Source organism: Onychostoma macrolepis, chromosome 18 (assembly GCF_012432095.1).
Source record: "Onychostoma macrolepis isolate SWU-2019 chromosome 18, ASM1243209v1, whole genome shotgun sequence".
Classification (NCBI taxonomy): domain Eukaryota; kingdom Metazoa; phylum Chordata; class Actinopteri; order Cypriniformes; family Cyprinidae; genus Onychostoma; species Onychostoma macrolepis.
The window spans coordinates 9,553,481-9,568,334 of NC_081172.1; the positions used below are offsets into that span (position 1 = coordinate 9,553,481).

At 34.8% G+C, this 14,854-nt stretch overlaps 2 protein-coding genes and 1 long non-coding RNA gene across 10 annotated transcripts in view; 1 reads left to right on the plus strand and 2 right to left on the minus strand.

Annotated features, from left to right (window-relative positions):
• Nucleotides 1-524: 524 nt before the first annotated feature.
• On the plus strand, nt 525-4,626 carry LOC131524495 (uncharacterized). 3 transcript variants are annotated; one of them, XR_009266985.1, is made up of 6 exons: nt 531-806; nt 1,248-1,365; nt 2,260-2,350; nt 2,440-2,625; nt 3,954-4,092; nt 4,345-4,621. It is a non-coding gene; the product is annotated as an uncharacterized LOC131524495 (long non-coding RNA). The 3 variants fall into 3 exon arrangements; XR_009266986.1 differs by having other exon boundaries at nt 525-806; nt 1,248-2,350; nt 2,440-2,503; nt 4,345-4,626; XR_009266984.1 differs by having other exon boundaries at nt 526-806; nt 1,248-2,350; nt 4,345-4,625.
• A 1,528-nt stretch (nt 4,627-6,154) lies between these two features.
• endouc (endonuclease, polyU-specific C) lies at nt 6,155-9,774 on the minus strand. Its single transcript, XM_058751529.1, has 9 exons — nt 9,652-9,774; nt 9,437-9,558; nt 9,015-9,074; nt 8,841-8,940; nt 8,646-8,757; nt 7,879-8,000; nt 7,130-7,242; nt 6,887-7,037; nt 6,155-6,791 (listed from the first exon to the last, which is right to left on the minus strand). Exons 2-9 carry the CDS (start codon nt 9,445-9,447, stop codon nt 6,531-6,533), a joined length of 930 nt encoding a protein of 309 aa, XP_058607512.1. The 5' UTR covers nt 9,448-9,558; nt 9,652-9,774; the 3' UTR covers nt 6,155-6,530.
• Nucleotides 9,775-10,623: 849 nt separating this feature from the next.
• Nucleotides 10,624-14,854, minus strand: part of ppfibp1b (PPFIA binding protein 1b) — a 36,714-nt gene continuing 32,483 nt past the window's right edge. For all 6 annotated transcript variants that reach the window (XM_058751727.1, XM_058751726.1, XM_058751724.1 and 3 more), the window contains 6 exons: nt 14,210-14,332; nt 13,993-14,118; nt 12,858-13,046; nt 12,595-12,762; nt 11,817-11,882; nt 10,624-11,727 (listed from right to left, as the gene is read on the minus strand). In XM_058751727.1, the coding sequence (XP_058607710.1) occupies nt 11,641-11,727; nt 11,817-11,882; nt 12,595-12,762; nt 12,858-13,046; nt 13,993-14,118; nt 14,210-14,332 (759 nt within the window). In that variant the 3' untranslated portion in view covers nt 10,624-11,640. The remainder of the gene's footprint in view (nt 11,728-11,816; nt 11,883-12,594; nt 12,763-12,857; nt 13,047-13,992; nt 14,119-14,209; nt 14,333-14,854) is intronic.

Here is a 14,854-nt window from a genome sequence, read left to right on the forward strand (position 1 = left end):
AGTACAGCTGGACAATTGCAGTATAATGAAGTATATAACTGCAGTTCATTAAAGTTCAAGAGCAGTAAAACTGAAGTGCAATGAAGTGCAACTGTAGATTTGCTGTATAATGAAGTACAGATACAATATAACTGCAGTTCAGTGATACGCTGAAATGCAGGTAAAGATTTCAGATGCAAAAACTTTAAGTCTGTCTGATTAAATTTATTTAATTGTATTCATTTTTTATGAGAATTTTTTTAAATAAAGCTCCTATGGTTAGGTTCAATAATTTCACTTTAATGGCAATGAGGATCTTTTCATTGCCAATAAAGTCCTCTTGTATAGGCCCTGCACTGCTATGCAAGTGCTGTGGTTACAGTAGACTTGGCAAGTGTTTTTTTTTTATTATTTATTTTTTTTTTGTAACGTAGACTTCCTATAAAATATTCGTACAAAAATATTTTTGTACAAAAAATATTTGCCTATGGAATATTTCACCCACATAGATTATATACGCACGTGTGATCTTCCTTCGCGCCAAAGGTCGTTGTCCTGACAACGAGTCTCGAGAGCATTTGTTTGATTACTTGTAACAGTAAATCAGCGTCTTTTCCGTAGTGTCTACTGCAGGATGGATATAAAAGTATAAAACACGTTTTGGTTTGACACCATCGTTCATATGTGAACTATCACAATTAAAGCACAAAGACATAACAACATTACACCCCGAGACCATTCACAAGTGCGACAAAAGAGAAGAAACGCTTTCCGGAAGAGAAGTTCATCAGGCGAGTTGGAGACTAGTCGACTCATCCAGTTTAGCGGTGAGTATAATGTCTAATGTCCTCATATATCTTTAGTTATAATTTTAGAGAGATGTAAAAAGACTTGACGGATATCTTATTCAACCCGCTGAGATGAGAAGAAAACGAGAGGAACGCCGCTTCAGTGCTGATCTGTAGCGCACGCGGGTCTGTGCGCGAGGAGCTTATGATAGAAAGACAAAACAACTGGTTTAATGCTGTTTTTACTACACTTTTACTATAATAAACACCAACATCCCAATCCAACCAGTGACAACCCTGTGTATAGATGCATTTAACTCTGCTATGGCTCAGCAATTTGTTATAAGCAGATCTGTAGAAATCAGTCATGTCATTGTCCTGCTCAGTTCAGTTCTCAATAGCATCAGTACATCATTTACAATAATGAAATAAACAAAATTGTACTGAATACAGTGTATTTGTTTGTTTCTTTGTTTCTAGGAGAGCATCAACCCCTAATTGATATGAGGAAAGACATACAGTGTACCCCTCTTTGCAACAGAGGAAGCATTAGGAAAGAGGAGAAGAGAGAACGTGAGAAGGCACTCAACAGATGTTGGTGAGACTTGATTTCTGGAAATGCTTTAAAGGTCACTCACATTCTAGTTAGCCACAAATGTAAACCTGATTTTAGATAGTGTTTAAATGTGATTAATAACTCCAGCTACTTGTAGGCCTACAGTCCTGTATATTTCACACTAAATTGTGATGCAGCCTGAATCATAATCACACCATGTTCATTTGTTGGCCAGAGGGGAACTGATCCCTAAACTAAACATACTTTCTCCCAATGTTTTTTTTCTCCATTCTGTCACCTGATGGAGTTTGGGTTCCTTTACCGCTGTTGACTTTTGGCGTGCTTATTTGGGGACTAATAATATTCAGCAATATTATTGATCTGACTCCACTGACACTATTGATGAGGACTGAACTGAGCTAGATGATGACACCACTGCTATCTAGATGCACTTAAATTATTTTATATTTGATGATTTTTATACAGTTAATCGAAATTAACTGAGTCAACACTGATTTCAACTGAACAATGACACGTTTTATTGTTTAGAGCTGCTTCACAGCAGACGTGAATTCTGTTTGCATCATTATTTTTCTTTCGATCACTGTAAAGCAGCTTTGAAACAATCTGTATTGTATAAAGCGCTATATAAATAATGGTGACTTGACTTAAATTGGTTCAAATCTTCAAAAAAAAGTGCATGAAACAGGCAACCTGAATAAACACAAACTACAGTTTATTAATGATAACTGTATTTGCCTTTGTTTTATGTTAATTTTCTTAGGAATATCTGACAATATTTAGTGCTGGATATACACAAAAATAGAATAAATCAGGATTTTTTTTCACAGCACTGTACACCAGCATTTATGTGCGGTAGTGTGACATTAATGTGTGGAAATGGACATTTTATCAGTGTGTGATTACTATATTCAGGAAAATGCGCTGGTAACAACTAAAAAAAGACGTCCAAAAATATAATTCAACAGAGGATGATGGCTGTGGTGAAACAAGCACTCAAATAATGGTGAGCAGTAATCTACTTTATTTAATTGATCTTTTATTAACTATTATCTTTATAGTTTATAATACATAATAACTGCTATTGTATTTCAGAAACTAAGACCTGTGGGAGTGCTGGACAAATCAAGTGTATAAGTCCTCTGTCGTCGTCAGCCATGTAAGAGATCTTCAGACATGAAGAGATTGAGGAGTTAAATGAAATCATAGAGCTAAAAGAAGATTTACAATATTAGTGCCATTTCAGTATGAAAACAGAGAGAGAGCTGAGGCAGTGGAAAGGTAATGAAATCTAGTTATAACAGCAGTTATTCTCAATGTTTAACATAAGCTCTCAACATTTTTTTTGTGGACTCTTTGATTCTCTCTGATTGACTGGAAGGTGTGCATTAAAACAATGAATGCAGATAATTACAATCAGTTCCTTTGCTATTTTAAATCAATGCGCTGCTTGTACTGTAGCACACACATACAGTCAGAACGCTAGATCTAATGACCTGTAACCAAACAAACTCATGAAAATATACTTAGTTTTACCCTTCCAGTCAAATTGTACTCCACAAACATTAAAGGGATAGTTCACCCAAACACCCAAATTACTCACCCTCATGTCGTTCCAAACCCGTAATACCTTTGTTCATCTTCAAAACACAAATTAAGTTATTTTTGATGAAATCCGAGAACTTTCTGACCCCTCTCTATAGGCAGCAACGCAACTTACACATTTAAGTTCCAGAACAATAGGAAAGACATTGTGAAAGTAATCCATGTGACTCCAGTGGTTTAACCTCAATTTTGTCTTCTGTCGCATGAACACAACACTCATCTGTTGTGATGCTCTTGTGAATGCACATTACAGATCAATATTTTTGTAAATAAGTGGTATTTAGTAGGCAAGTATTTTATTATTTTTTTTGGACGCAAACACTCGTGTCGCTTCATAAAATTGAATTAAAACAACTGGAGTTGATGAATTACTTTAACGATGTCTTTCCTACCATTCTGGAACTTGAATGTGTAAGTTGCATTGCTGTCTATGCAGGGTCAGAAATCTCTCTGATTTCTTTATAAATATCTTTGTTTGTGTTCCAAAGAGGAATGAAGGTCTTACGAGTGTGAAACCACACAAGGGTGACTAATTAATGACAGAATTTTCATTTTTGGGTTAGCTATCTCTTTAAAGGCAGCTTTAACTTAACTTTTTTAACTAGCTGTAACAGGTGTGTATTACACAATTTTAATCGACTTCAATGGAGTTTTAACACGTTTCATGTCGGGTGGTTCTTTGCCTCCACCTCATGCATTAAAATCATGTAATGCACACCTAGCCATGGATTAGCCCCTATGTGTGAAGAGAGTTATAGGCTACACAAAGTATTAAATGAAGGGGGCACAATAACTGTGGAACACATATATTCTATATACTGTATTCTAATGATATATTTAAATTATATACTTGTATATTTGTAAATTATGTTTTTTTTCTATTATTTTTTTATTAGTATTTAATTAATTTAGTTAAGGTTAGAATTTTTAATGGAAAAACCAAAATGATAAAGAGGGCAAATAATTTGAGTATTTAAACATGATTGTGTCTATGCTTTTTCCAGAAATGCATGTTATTGTGCAAGGGGTAGTTGCATGGACTATCAGTGGAGGAACAGAAAGCTCTGAGATTTCATTATAAAAAGATCTTCAGTTGTGTTCTGAAGATGAACGAAAGACTTGCGGGTTTGGAACGTCATGAGGGTGAGTTATTGATGACAGAATTTTCATTTTTGGGTGAACCAACCTTTTAACTTCTGTTACCTGGAGTGTTTAAAGACATTGTTAATGCAGACCAATATGCCATAAGAAATGGGAGTAGAATGAATACTTTACACAAACACTTGGTGACATCACAATTCAAGATATATTTTAAGCATACTAAATATGCCTGTGGTGAAAAGTGTAACTGAAACTTGAGAATTACTGATAGTTTTTGTTTGTTTGTTTTTCCAGACTACATCCAAAATAGTGTTTCCACATCTGAGATGAAGGCAGTCATAAGAACCAAGCGGAACGATGAGGATAAGCTCTTCAAAAAATGAAACCTGTCTGAATAATGAGGGAAGAAATGTGTGTGATTGTGTGATTTGTAAATAAACACTAAGTACATTTAGTGTAACTCTCAGCCTATTATTTTAAGTTTAAAGAAAAGTAAAATCATTTATTGTTGCATTGCTGTTTGAGACATTCACTGTTTTTTTGTACCTTAATTTATTATATTGCAGTTGTGTAAAATAAAACTTGTTATTCTGAATATTCTGGTTGCATTTCAGTGTTACTGTACAGCATTTTATTAGTATTGCACTTTGGTAATACCGAATTGTACTTCAGTTGTATTATTGCAGTACTACTGCAGATTTATTGCAGTATAACTGTAGTAATACTTCAGCTGTATTGCAGTAATACTGCAGTTCTATTGCAGTTGTTTGTTAGTAATACTACAGCTCTACTGCAGTTGTATTTCAATAGTACTTCAGATGTATTGCAGTAAAATGGCAATAATGCAGTTTTTTCGTGTCCAAAAAACTGCATTTTTCTACATGTAACAAAAACTGCAGTATTACTTTTTTTAAAAACTGCAGTAATTTTTTGTAAGGGGTGATCTAAGGAGCACATTTCGTTGACACTGGCCATGTGTACAATAAGACAGATGTTCTTACTTAAATTATTGTATTAACTTAGAAAAAAATGCAAAGTAGAAGCATTTTCACTAGTGTTCTCTGACGTTTGAAAGTGAACATTTGTAGATGTTGTAACTAGTGTTGGGGGTAACGCATTACGAGTTACGTAATCAGATACGTAATCATACTTTGTTTTCCCATGTATTGACTGGCAGCTCTCCTGTTGCCATGTTGAGTGAAATCAGGAGTAAGTGAAGAGCGGTGTGTATAAACATGTTACTGTAGTTCTAGACTAAAAAGATTCCGTATTTATCAAAATGAACACAGTGAAATGCAAACTCAGAATATGATGCAAACCTGCAATAATTAAATATGTTAAATAACACAGATATCCTTTATGTATTTAATCCCATTTTATTAACCGATGTTTTTGCTGCTGACCTTCGATTATCCAATTCAATCATACTAATAAGCAAAAGTTACTTTAGATAAACTAACATTTGTGCTTCATTGTTTTTTACTGAAGAGTTTATTCTCCTGCATTCTGCTGTACAGATGTGAATTTACTTTTCCTTCAGCCTGAGGCTTATTCATTTCACTTTTTGGTGTGAAAGGGCTTTTACATTTGCTAAAAATAAAAAAAATTATATTAAAAACAAACAAGCAAGATCTTCCCAAGTTAGAAAGTAATGTGAAAGTAACGCAACACATTACTTTCCATAAAAAGTAACTAAGTAACGTAATTAGTTACTTTTTTAGAGAGTAACGCAATATTGTAATGCATTACTTTTAAAAGTAACTTTCCCCAACACTGTGTAACTAGTCACGAACGTTTTCATAATTGTTAATAACATTATTATTTATTCAATGTATGAATTTATTTCTGTTAACGTAATCGGTCCAAAGGCATGACAAATTAATTTCTAACTGTACAAATATTCCCTATTGTCTTTCATTAATATGAGGCCATGAATCCGTATGTAACAATTCTACAATAATCGTAAGTTGTTTTTAATAGTAACTCTATATGAAGTAAAGCATATGTCACACTGAAAGACACTGCTGTCACTGCTTTATATATGTCATGTTAGCTACTCAAAAAATAAATGTAACTGAATTCTGCAAATAATCACACAAGTGGATCAAAAAATTATTTTTAATGTGAAATCTCTATTTTCCATTACCAACTATGTATAAAACAGCACAGTCAATACAGGCAAACAGATATAAAAGATATAAGAAATTACCATTATATGAAAGGAAATTCTGAGGAAATAAAGTATTTGCTCAGATTTACATTTCAGTAAAAACAAAACTCTGTAAATGAGCATACTGTAGTCTGTTAAACATATTAGCAAAGTAAACAAGCATCTAGCAACGACTTCAATACAAAACAAATGTCTACTTATGTAAAATTACACTATGCCTTTAAAAACCTTTTTTTTTTTTTTTAAATGTTAGAAAAAAATGTGTAAAAAAGCTCGAAAGCTGCTGTCAGGGTAGTACAGTATGTGGGATTTATACGTGTCTGTTGTTGCTGCTCAGCAGTTTGGGATAAGCGGTCCCAATAGAGCGGCCGTGTCTATGCACCACCATCTCCAGCTGGTACTCATCCAGATTGACCACGGCTGTGGTGGTCTTCTCAGTGGACGTGAGGAACAGGATGGTAAAGATGGCCATTTCAAACTCAGGACTCACACCAATAAAGGCGCTGGCCACTGGTTTGACCAAACCATGCCAGCTGAACTGCACATTCAAGACATGGTCATCTTCATTAGGCTGCATGGAAGAAAAACAAGTACAGATTCAGCAAAGACTGCACAAAGAACAATATATTTTTTAACATTCTTCAGATTTATTGATGAATAAAGTACCGCATCATTGTCCTTGGCTTTGTAGCCCTTGTAATCAAGAAGCTCCTGCTTCTCTTGCAGGTAAATTTGGACCCAGTTGTGAAGACCCATGATTTCTCTGCCAAACTTGGTTTCCCCAACAAACACATGCTCAAATCCACTGGAGTCCTCCCTTTTTGGCGATATATATATTTTTATAATTAGAGCAGATATGGAATAAAATATACACATTTTTAATACACATTTTAGGTGTAAGTCGCTTACCCTCCATTTCTGTCTCTATGATAAAGGCGGAACCACATGTAGTACAGCTGACTCTTAAACTGTCTCAGATTTGAACGTGATTTTCCCTTTCCAATCAAGTACCGGTGGGCACGCTGAGAGAGGAAAACATGAATTTTTTTATGAGATAAAAGATGTAAAGGAATATTTCACCCAAAATTAAAATTTTCTGAAAATTGAACCAAGATGTACTGTACATAATGGATTTGATTATTATAGACACACAGGATTTCGATCTCAAGAGTCTTGATGGACCGGAGTCAAATGGATTACTTGTGGATTATTGTGATGTTTTTATTATTCACTAACGGCACCCATTCACTGCAGAGGATCCATTGGTGAACAAGTGATGCAATGATGTAAAATTTCTCCAAATCTGTTCCGACGAAGAAACAAACTCATCTAGCCTGAGGGTGAGTCAATATTCAGCAAGTTTTAATTTTTGGGTGAACTATTCCTTTTATGCTATAAACTAATGACCCCCAGAATCATCATTATACGCCCTTCCACATTCTTTTCCCCTTGTCATAATATACAGCTTCCAAGAACAGGGTGTGGCAGGGAACAACCACAATATTTTGGTTAGCAACAGGAAAAAAAGGTGAATGTGTCTTTTAGAGAATCTTCTACCTGAATCTTTACACACAATCTTTTTATTTTTGTCAAGAGGAAGAGAGGCATTTCTATGTGGTAAAGGATAGAACTTGAGTTATCAGAGGGTGAATTCATACCTTCATGACTGCTGTCTCCAAGACAGCATCCAGAAAGGAGTTATTTTCGGTCACCTCCTCAGCGGTCACCCTCTCTGCCACACCAGTAGACCTCTCATAGTTGTCTAAAAGCTTCCTGAAGCCTGTTGAGAGGTGAGCAAAATCACCATTTAAAAATCACAGAAGACCATTTTTGTTTGTTGGTGAAAACAATTTGTGTCTGGTCATTTTGGTGGGTAAATATCACATTCACACATTTACATGAACAAATGTAGACTTTCCTTTACTTCATTTCTTTAAGATTTTGTGCAATTAAAGTTACTTACGAAACGAAGTAGAAACTTATGCACCTCTATGTAAAATATATGCTATTTTAATGCTACTTTTTGTATTTTAATATGTGTGCCTTACAAAGTTTGTATTTTCCCTGTATTGTGTCGTAAATGTGCAATAAAAAAATATTTTATATCTATTTCTTGATTCTATTCAACTCATACTGTGTATTCAAAATATGCAATGTGATAACATGTTTCTGGTAACATGTTGCAACAAGCAACCATGTGGATTCTCTCATAAATCAAAAGGAAAGACGCAATGCAACATAAAACATCATTCAGAATTCCACCAATCAACTTCAAGATTAACTGCCTGCCTAAACATAATTACATTTTATAAAGAATCTTGGTGTGTCCCTGTTAAAGGCATGTTTCAGCACAGTTCCGTGGATAAATAAGCTTTTGTGCAAGCTGACAGAATAATTAAGTAAGAGGTTTTTACAAAAGACATACGTGCATAAGTGGTAATGGAGTCCAGTTCGGCCTCATCAACACTGGTAAACAGTGGGGATGAGGCGTGGTCTACCGCATTGGTGCTTCCCTGTGGTATGTAACCAGCTTTGCCCTAAAAGAAATGTAAGACAATTTAATTTTACACTGGATCTGTCACTATACTTAATCTTGTTTGACATTAGAAAATACTGACACCTGTAGTGAGATATTGTAATGAGACCCAGGCTTCAGCCGATTCACATCCAGCTTCCAGAGCTCATTGAAAATATTCGAAAGCTCCTGGTTGACAGTTTGACTGAGAGTGTAGAGAAACAAATGAATTGTATAAAAGGTTTTTGTATAAATTATATAAAAACTTTTTCACTTTACCTAGATGCATCACTGAAAGTAAACAGTGCTGACAGCACCAGGATCCATCCAAAATCATACCTGCAACATACAAACATGAGTAACACTTTACAATATCTTGAATTTATTTACATTTACAATGCGAGTATATGCAGTACTTTTCATCCCATTTTAATTATTTTAATGAACAAAAATTATGCAATGAGGTAATTTAAGTTCATAAAAGTTAATCTCCTGGAATTTACAGTAAAGAGAAATGAAAAATAAATGCAAGAAAAGTTCAAAAGCATTGAGAATTTTCTGATAAAAACTAATCAACACTAAAAACAGAGAAAAAACATGATACTAAAGACCACCACGGTAAACTCATGACCTTTTGCAAAACAACTCGGCTTTCAAAACGGATTAAACAGAAACAAAACATATAAAAGTTTTCCACATACCCCTTGCGCATGGTTTTGGTTCGATGCGCGTGAACAGATGAACTCGGGTGCAGTTTTCTTCTTTTGGTGAAAGTCTTACAAGAACTCGCCCTGTTAAGTGGCCCCTGGAGATGCTCTCATGCCTAAATACACCCAAATACGTTACGTTCACTGCGTCGATCCACAAAGTGGGTAGAATAAAAATTCACATCAAAAGGGAACACAAGTGGGCGGACCTTAGCAGAAGTTGTCTATGTTTGGTCAAGAATGATAAACCTAAATAATAATTTACCCATATTAACGTTTCATTAATTATTGTTAATTCACGGACTAATACAATTGAATTAAACTATGAACTTTGCTGAAGCAGCACGCGGAACACTTGGTCAGAAGGTAACCGTGTCTTTTCTCCGCGCTGGTCAGGGTGGACCAATCACAGTGATGCATGTTTACTGAATGAGGATTTGATATAATAATTTTCATAGAGACAACAGAGGAAGAATCCCACTTGTTTATGAGATAAGTACTAATTTGCATGAAAACGATAACAGATTTGGGCGCACAAACATATTCAATAAGCCAAAGGACTTGCTGATTTTTGACTGCGGTTCAATAGAGGATTTGGCTCTCTGAGCTCTTATGCGTCCCCTATTGGAAGCCCACAGAAAACAGTCACACAATGACATGAAGGACAAGGACTCAATCATTTCATCAGTTTATTTCTAAAAACTAAAAGCAAAAACTGGACATAATGTATAACTTAAATCAAAACCTAATAATGAAAGCATGGAAGCAACTTATATTAATTTATTATTGCCAGTAAAAAGGAAAAAAACAAATGGACTTCATTATAAAATGCTGACAAGCAACTAACGTCCAAGAGGTGGCGCTATTGATTAATTTATGTACTGTCCCGTCGTTTCCCACAAAATGCGCTTACTAAATTTTAAATGTAAGTATTTTTCTATTTCTTTTGTATTACAGTGGTAGCAAAGCCACAGCTGTACTGTGGAAAATGTCGCTATGATAACTACAGCATGTATTTTGACAGCAATATGTTACTCTTTTTAAAATGGTTATTTTGAAAATGTATGCATTCACAAACTTCATTCTTTTAAGAATTTCTGCTCTGAGTAGTGACAAGTCAAACAACATTGGTTGTAACTAATTGACATGAGTACAAGAAACAATCAAAACCTGCATGTTTTCAGTATTTTATTCACCTTTAAAAATGAGTAAAAGTCAACAAAGTACAAACATGTAACTCTGAAATGGTTATGAGTGGCACTATATTTTCAATATATTTTTCAGCTGCTTACAATTTTGTGGACATGCCAGTATTGCATTAAAGATTCATGCTACATGATAGCATTTCCATAAACGAGAACATTATTGCTATCCTTTAAAGTACTGCAGCAGAAGAAAAATAATTCACAATGAACTTTCATTAAAGAAACAATATTTTGCTAATATTTTATCCAAATGAGGCTTAAATAACATGCAATCCTTTACAAACCAGATGTAAAATATATTGTACAGAGTTCTGCATGCAAATGCACAAAGCATATGCTGTAACAATGCATGTATTGGCTCGATAAACCAAAATGTACAGGTCAAAATACAAGTTAAAAAAAACCCCTCAAACATCTAGACTTTAAGACTGCACCTGGATCGACCATTCAAAAATATTGATGATTATTGCTAATTTAATTATTGGCAGTGTACAACTTTAATTTATCAACAATTTAATAAAATATATCTTTGTTTTTACCTGAAAGTGTCCTTGTGCTCTTCTGCCACCATAATAACCGGCACAAACTGAAAATCTGTCTGTCACAGATTTAGGCAGGCAGATGAAAAAGAATGTATACTGTATCTCCCCAATGACCAGCAAATTACAGTAGGACTGCTATTTATTTAAGTTATAAATCATATCACATCGATCCACAAGAAACAAAAACGACCATTAACAATATTTTTTAAAAAACACACAGGGCAGACATTCTTCCATCTACCTTTATGAGACATAAATTTTTTAACAAAATGTTCTTAAAAGGCAATTGAAATACGTTAAAATGGTGTTTTAAAATGAGTTGACACGTGGTTCTGATTGATATATTTGGCATTCAGATGGAGGTGCGTGTGGAGGTGTTGGCAGAGGGATTGGCACAGTCACTTCTGATTAAAGCAGCAGCACAAGGGGCGCGAGTGTCCCTGCGGTGCCCTCACACATTGGAGTCATCATCCTTCACACTGGCATTGGGGAACGACGTGGAGATCTCCTTGAAGAACTCGTCCTCCTTCAGCATACTCTGAGCACAAAACGCAGGACGCACAATTTAGGCGCAAAGACACTATATAAAGCAACACATGTGAGATCAGGTGTGCAGCTGCTTGTTACCGTTAAGTTGTTGATGCCCTCAGAGAAAGCGCCAATCTGCCTTACTGTCCCTTCAGAGTCCTCCATCTAGGGATTGCAAAGAAGAACAAAGTCATACAGGTGTTAATGATTAATCGATGATGGATTCATTGTTTTAAATGATTTGATTTAGGTTATTGACTATTGAATAATCAACTGAACATTTGGAATAATTAAGATACTTTAATGTTTTTAAAAGAAGTCTCGTATGCTCGTCTAGGGCTAGGCTGCATTATTATATTATTCAAAATACAAAAAAATACAGTAATATTGCTAAATACTACAATTTAAAAATGCATTTTAAAATGTAATTTATTCCTGTGATGGCAAAGCTGATTTTTCAGTTGCCATAACTCTGGTCTTCATAAATCAAAATTATTCTTTGCCATCACATGAATAATTAAAATTACATTTTAAAATGTATTACAATAAAAAAAATATAATTCTTTTAAATTGTAATAATATTTCACAATATTACTGTTTTTACTGTATTTTTGATCAAATAAACGCTTTTGTGAGCATAGACACTGCTTACAAAAACATTTAAAAATCCATTTTTTAAATTAGATATTAATCAAAGTAAGTAAATATTTGGGAAATTATTGATCATTTAAAAATAAAACAGATGCAAAACAAATGAATTAAATTCAGTTGACTGGAACTTAAGGTGAAAATACAAATGATTTATATAAATAAGTAAGTATACAAATAATAAATGTATTAAATATTTATTTAGGCACCAGAAAACGTTTATCACTACCTGGTCGAATCGGTCTAGGTCATCATCATATATCTGGAGCTCCATGCCTCTGTAGCCTTTCTGGAAGCTGCGTCCTTTGGGCATCTCTACATCCATGGGACAGACATACTCTTCATTGTCCTCTTGTTTCTTCTTCCTACCAAACCCTCCAAACGCCAGCTTGTGCGGCTAAATTTGATACAAAATGACGAAATGATACTCCAAAATGATTGAATCACATGCCAGCTCTGCAGTAGATGGTCTGGAGGTGTTCTGTAACATACCTTGACTTTAGCCGTGGCGGTGAGTAAGGTGTAGTCTGGGTTCTCTAGACACTCCTGTTTGAGTTGCTGGGCCTCAGAACCCACCAGCAGGTTGAAGTGAGTGGCCAGATGCCTCCGCAGCAGAGTCTTGTTTGGGGGAATATTTAGCAGCAGAGCCATCGTCTCCACATTAAAGCGAGGTTCCAGCACCTAAAATCATGAACAAAATTATGCCCATTTGATAAGAAAAAAAATGCACTTTTGCAGATGCTTTTACATAATCTTTATTTCCACTGGAGCAACTTGGTGTTAACTGCTATAATAAAGGTCCCGATACACTTTACATTTATGCATTTCACAGATGCTTTCATCCAAAGTGATTTACAGTGCATTCAAGGTACACATTTAATAAGCTCTTGCTTTCCCTGGGAATCGAACCAATGACCTTGCTAGCATCCCGCTCTACTGTTTGAGCGACAGGAAGGCTTCAAGTGAACCAAAGAATGAACTGGTGTGACATCATCGCAAACCAAATCTGTCCAAAACAGCTTGCCAAAGCAAACTTTCTGGAAAAGATGACTCTGGCTGTTAAACACCAAACTACCACTGGTCTGTGGCAATTACTTAATAGGTAGGTGTGCCCTGAGGCTCCGCAAGTAAAAATAGACACAGGATTTATAGTAGAAATTTAAGTAATTCTAACTGAAAGTGACTGACACTGTTTTGTTGTTTAATATTGTAAAGCTATGGAGGAGCAAACCTGCTAAGGAAGGAATAAGTGATTTTAAATTAAATAATATTTTAGTCTTTTGAAAATACTTTTTCTTTAAATTATTTTCTGTATTTATTTAAACAATTTTTATTATTTTTAACACTTACTTTTTGTATATTTATTTATTTATGCATTCATTTATTTTATATTTATTCATTTACACATGTATTTAGTTCCATGCTTATTATAAATAAATGTAACATGACGTGCAAAGATATCCACATCGCTATGATCTGATGATCTGCCGTTTTCTCACCGCTGTCATTTTTATTGTGTTTATTTTGTTATTTAGAGGAAAGCATGCAGCACATACTTTTTGGTTTCCAGTGAAAATCTTTAACCATTTCAACAAATAACCTAAACTAGTGCAAAGTTGTTTCTCACCATCAGTCCTCCATGTACTCCACTGCCCCTAAGGTTGGGTGCGTATTCAGCCAGATCGACGGACCGCAGCCACTCCATCACACGGTGGTTGGTCCATTGAGAGATCTCAGCAGGACTTATGTTGTTCTGAAATAATGTTGAACATAAGGATTTCTAGTACTGTATAAGTACAAAAATAACAGGACAGCACAGATTAGAGTTTATTATCTCTTCCTACCTCATCTGAAGGTCTTCGCCGCAGACAGTTGGGGTCGTAGTTGTTGAGCCGGAGCACCTGGATGGCTCTCTTAATACTGAGGTGATGAAGAACACTGCCCACTTTCAGAGATAATAGGTCATCCTGTTCAGCATGGACAGAGGAGAGTGGACTTGTTTCTAATTACAATATCATTCAAGGGTTGGAGGTCATTATGTTTTTTGTTTTTGTTTTTGGAAAAAATTAATACTTTTATTCAGTAAGAACACAAAAGTGACATTGTTACAAAATATTTCTATTTTAAATAAATGCTGTTCATTTGAACATTCTAATTATAAAAGAATCCTGAAAAAAATGCATCACAGTTTCCACAAAAATATTAGTTTTCAACATTGATAAAAATAAGCAATGTTTCTCGAACATCAAATAAGTAGCAGGGGTGCAAACTCGTCAGGGGTGAAAAAGGTGACAAACCAAACTATAGGCTAACATACACTACCAGTCAAAGGTTTTTGAACAGTAAGATTTTAGTTTTTTAAAGAATTCTCTTCTGCTCACCAAGCCTGCATTTATTTGATCCAAAATACAGCAAAAACAGTTACATTTTGAAATATTTACCATTTAACTGTTTTCTACTTGAAAATATTTTAAAATGCTAGTTATTCC

What these genes read in the sequence shown, in the direction of transcription:
- endouc (XM_058751529.1), bottom strand. An exon ending in ACTTTCAGTGATGCATCTAG is followed by an intron (nt 8,941 to 9,014) that starts GTAAAGTGAAAA and finishes CTACACTCTCAG; the next exon opens with TCAAACTGTCAACCAGGAGC. An exon ending in ATTACAATATCTCACTACAG is followed by an intron (nt 8,758 to 8,840) that starts GTGTCAGTATTT and finishes CATTTCTTTTAG; the next exon opens with GGCAAAGCTGGTTACATACC.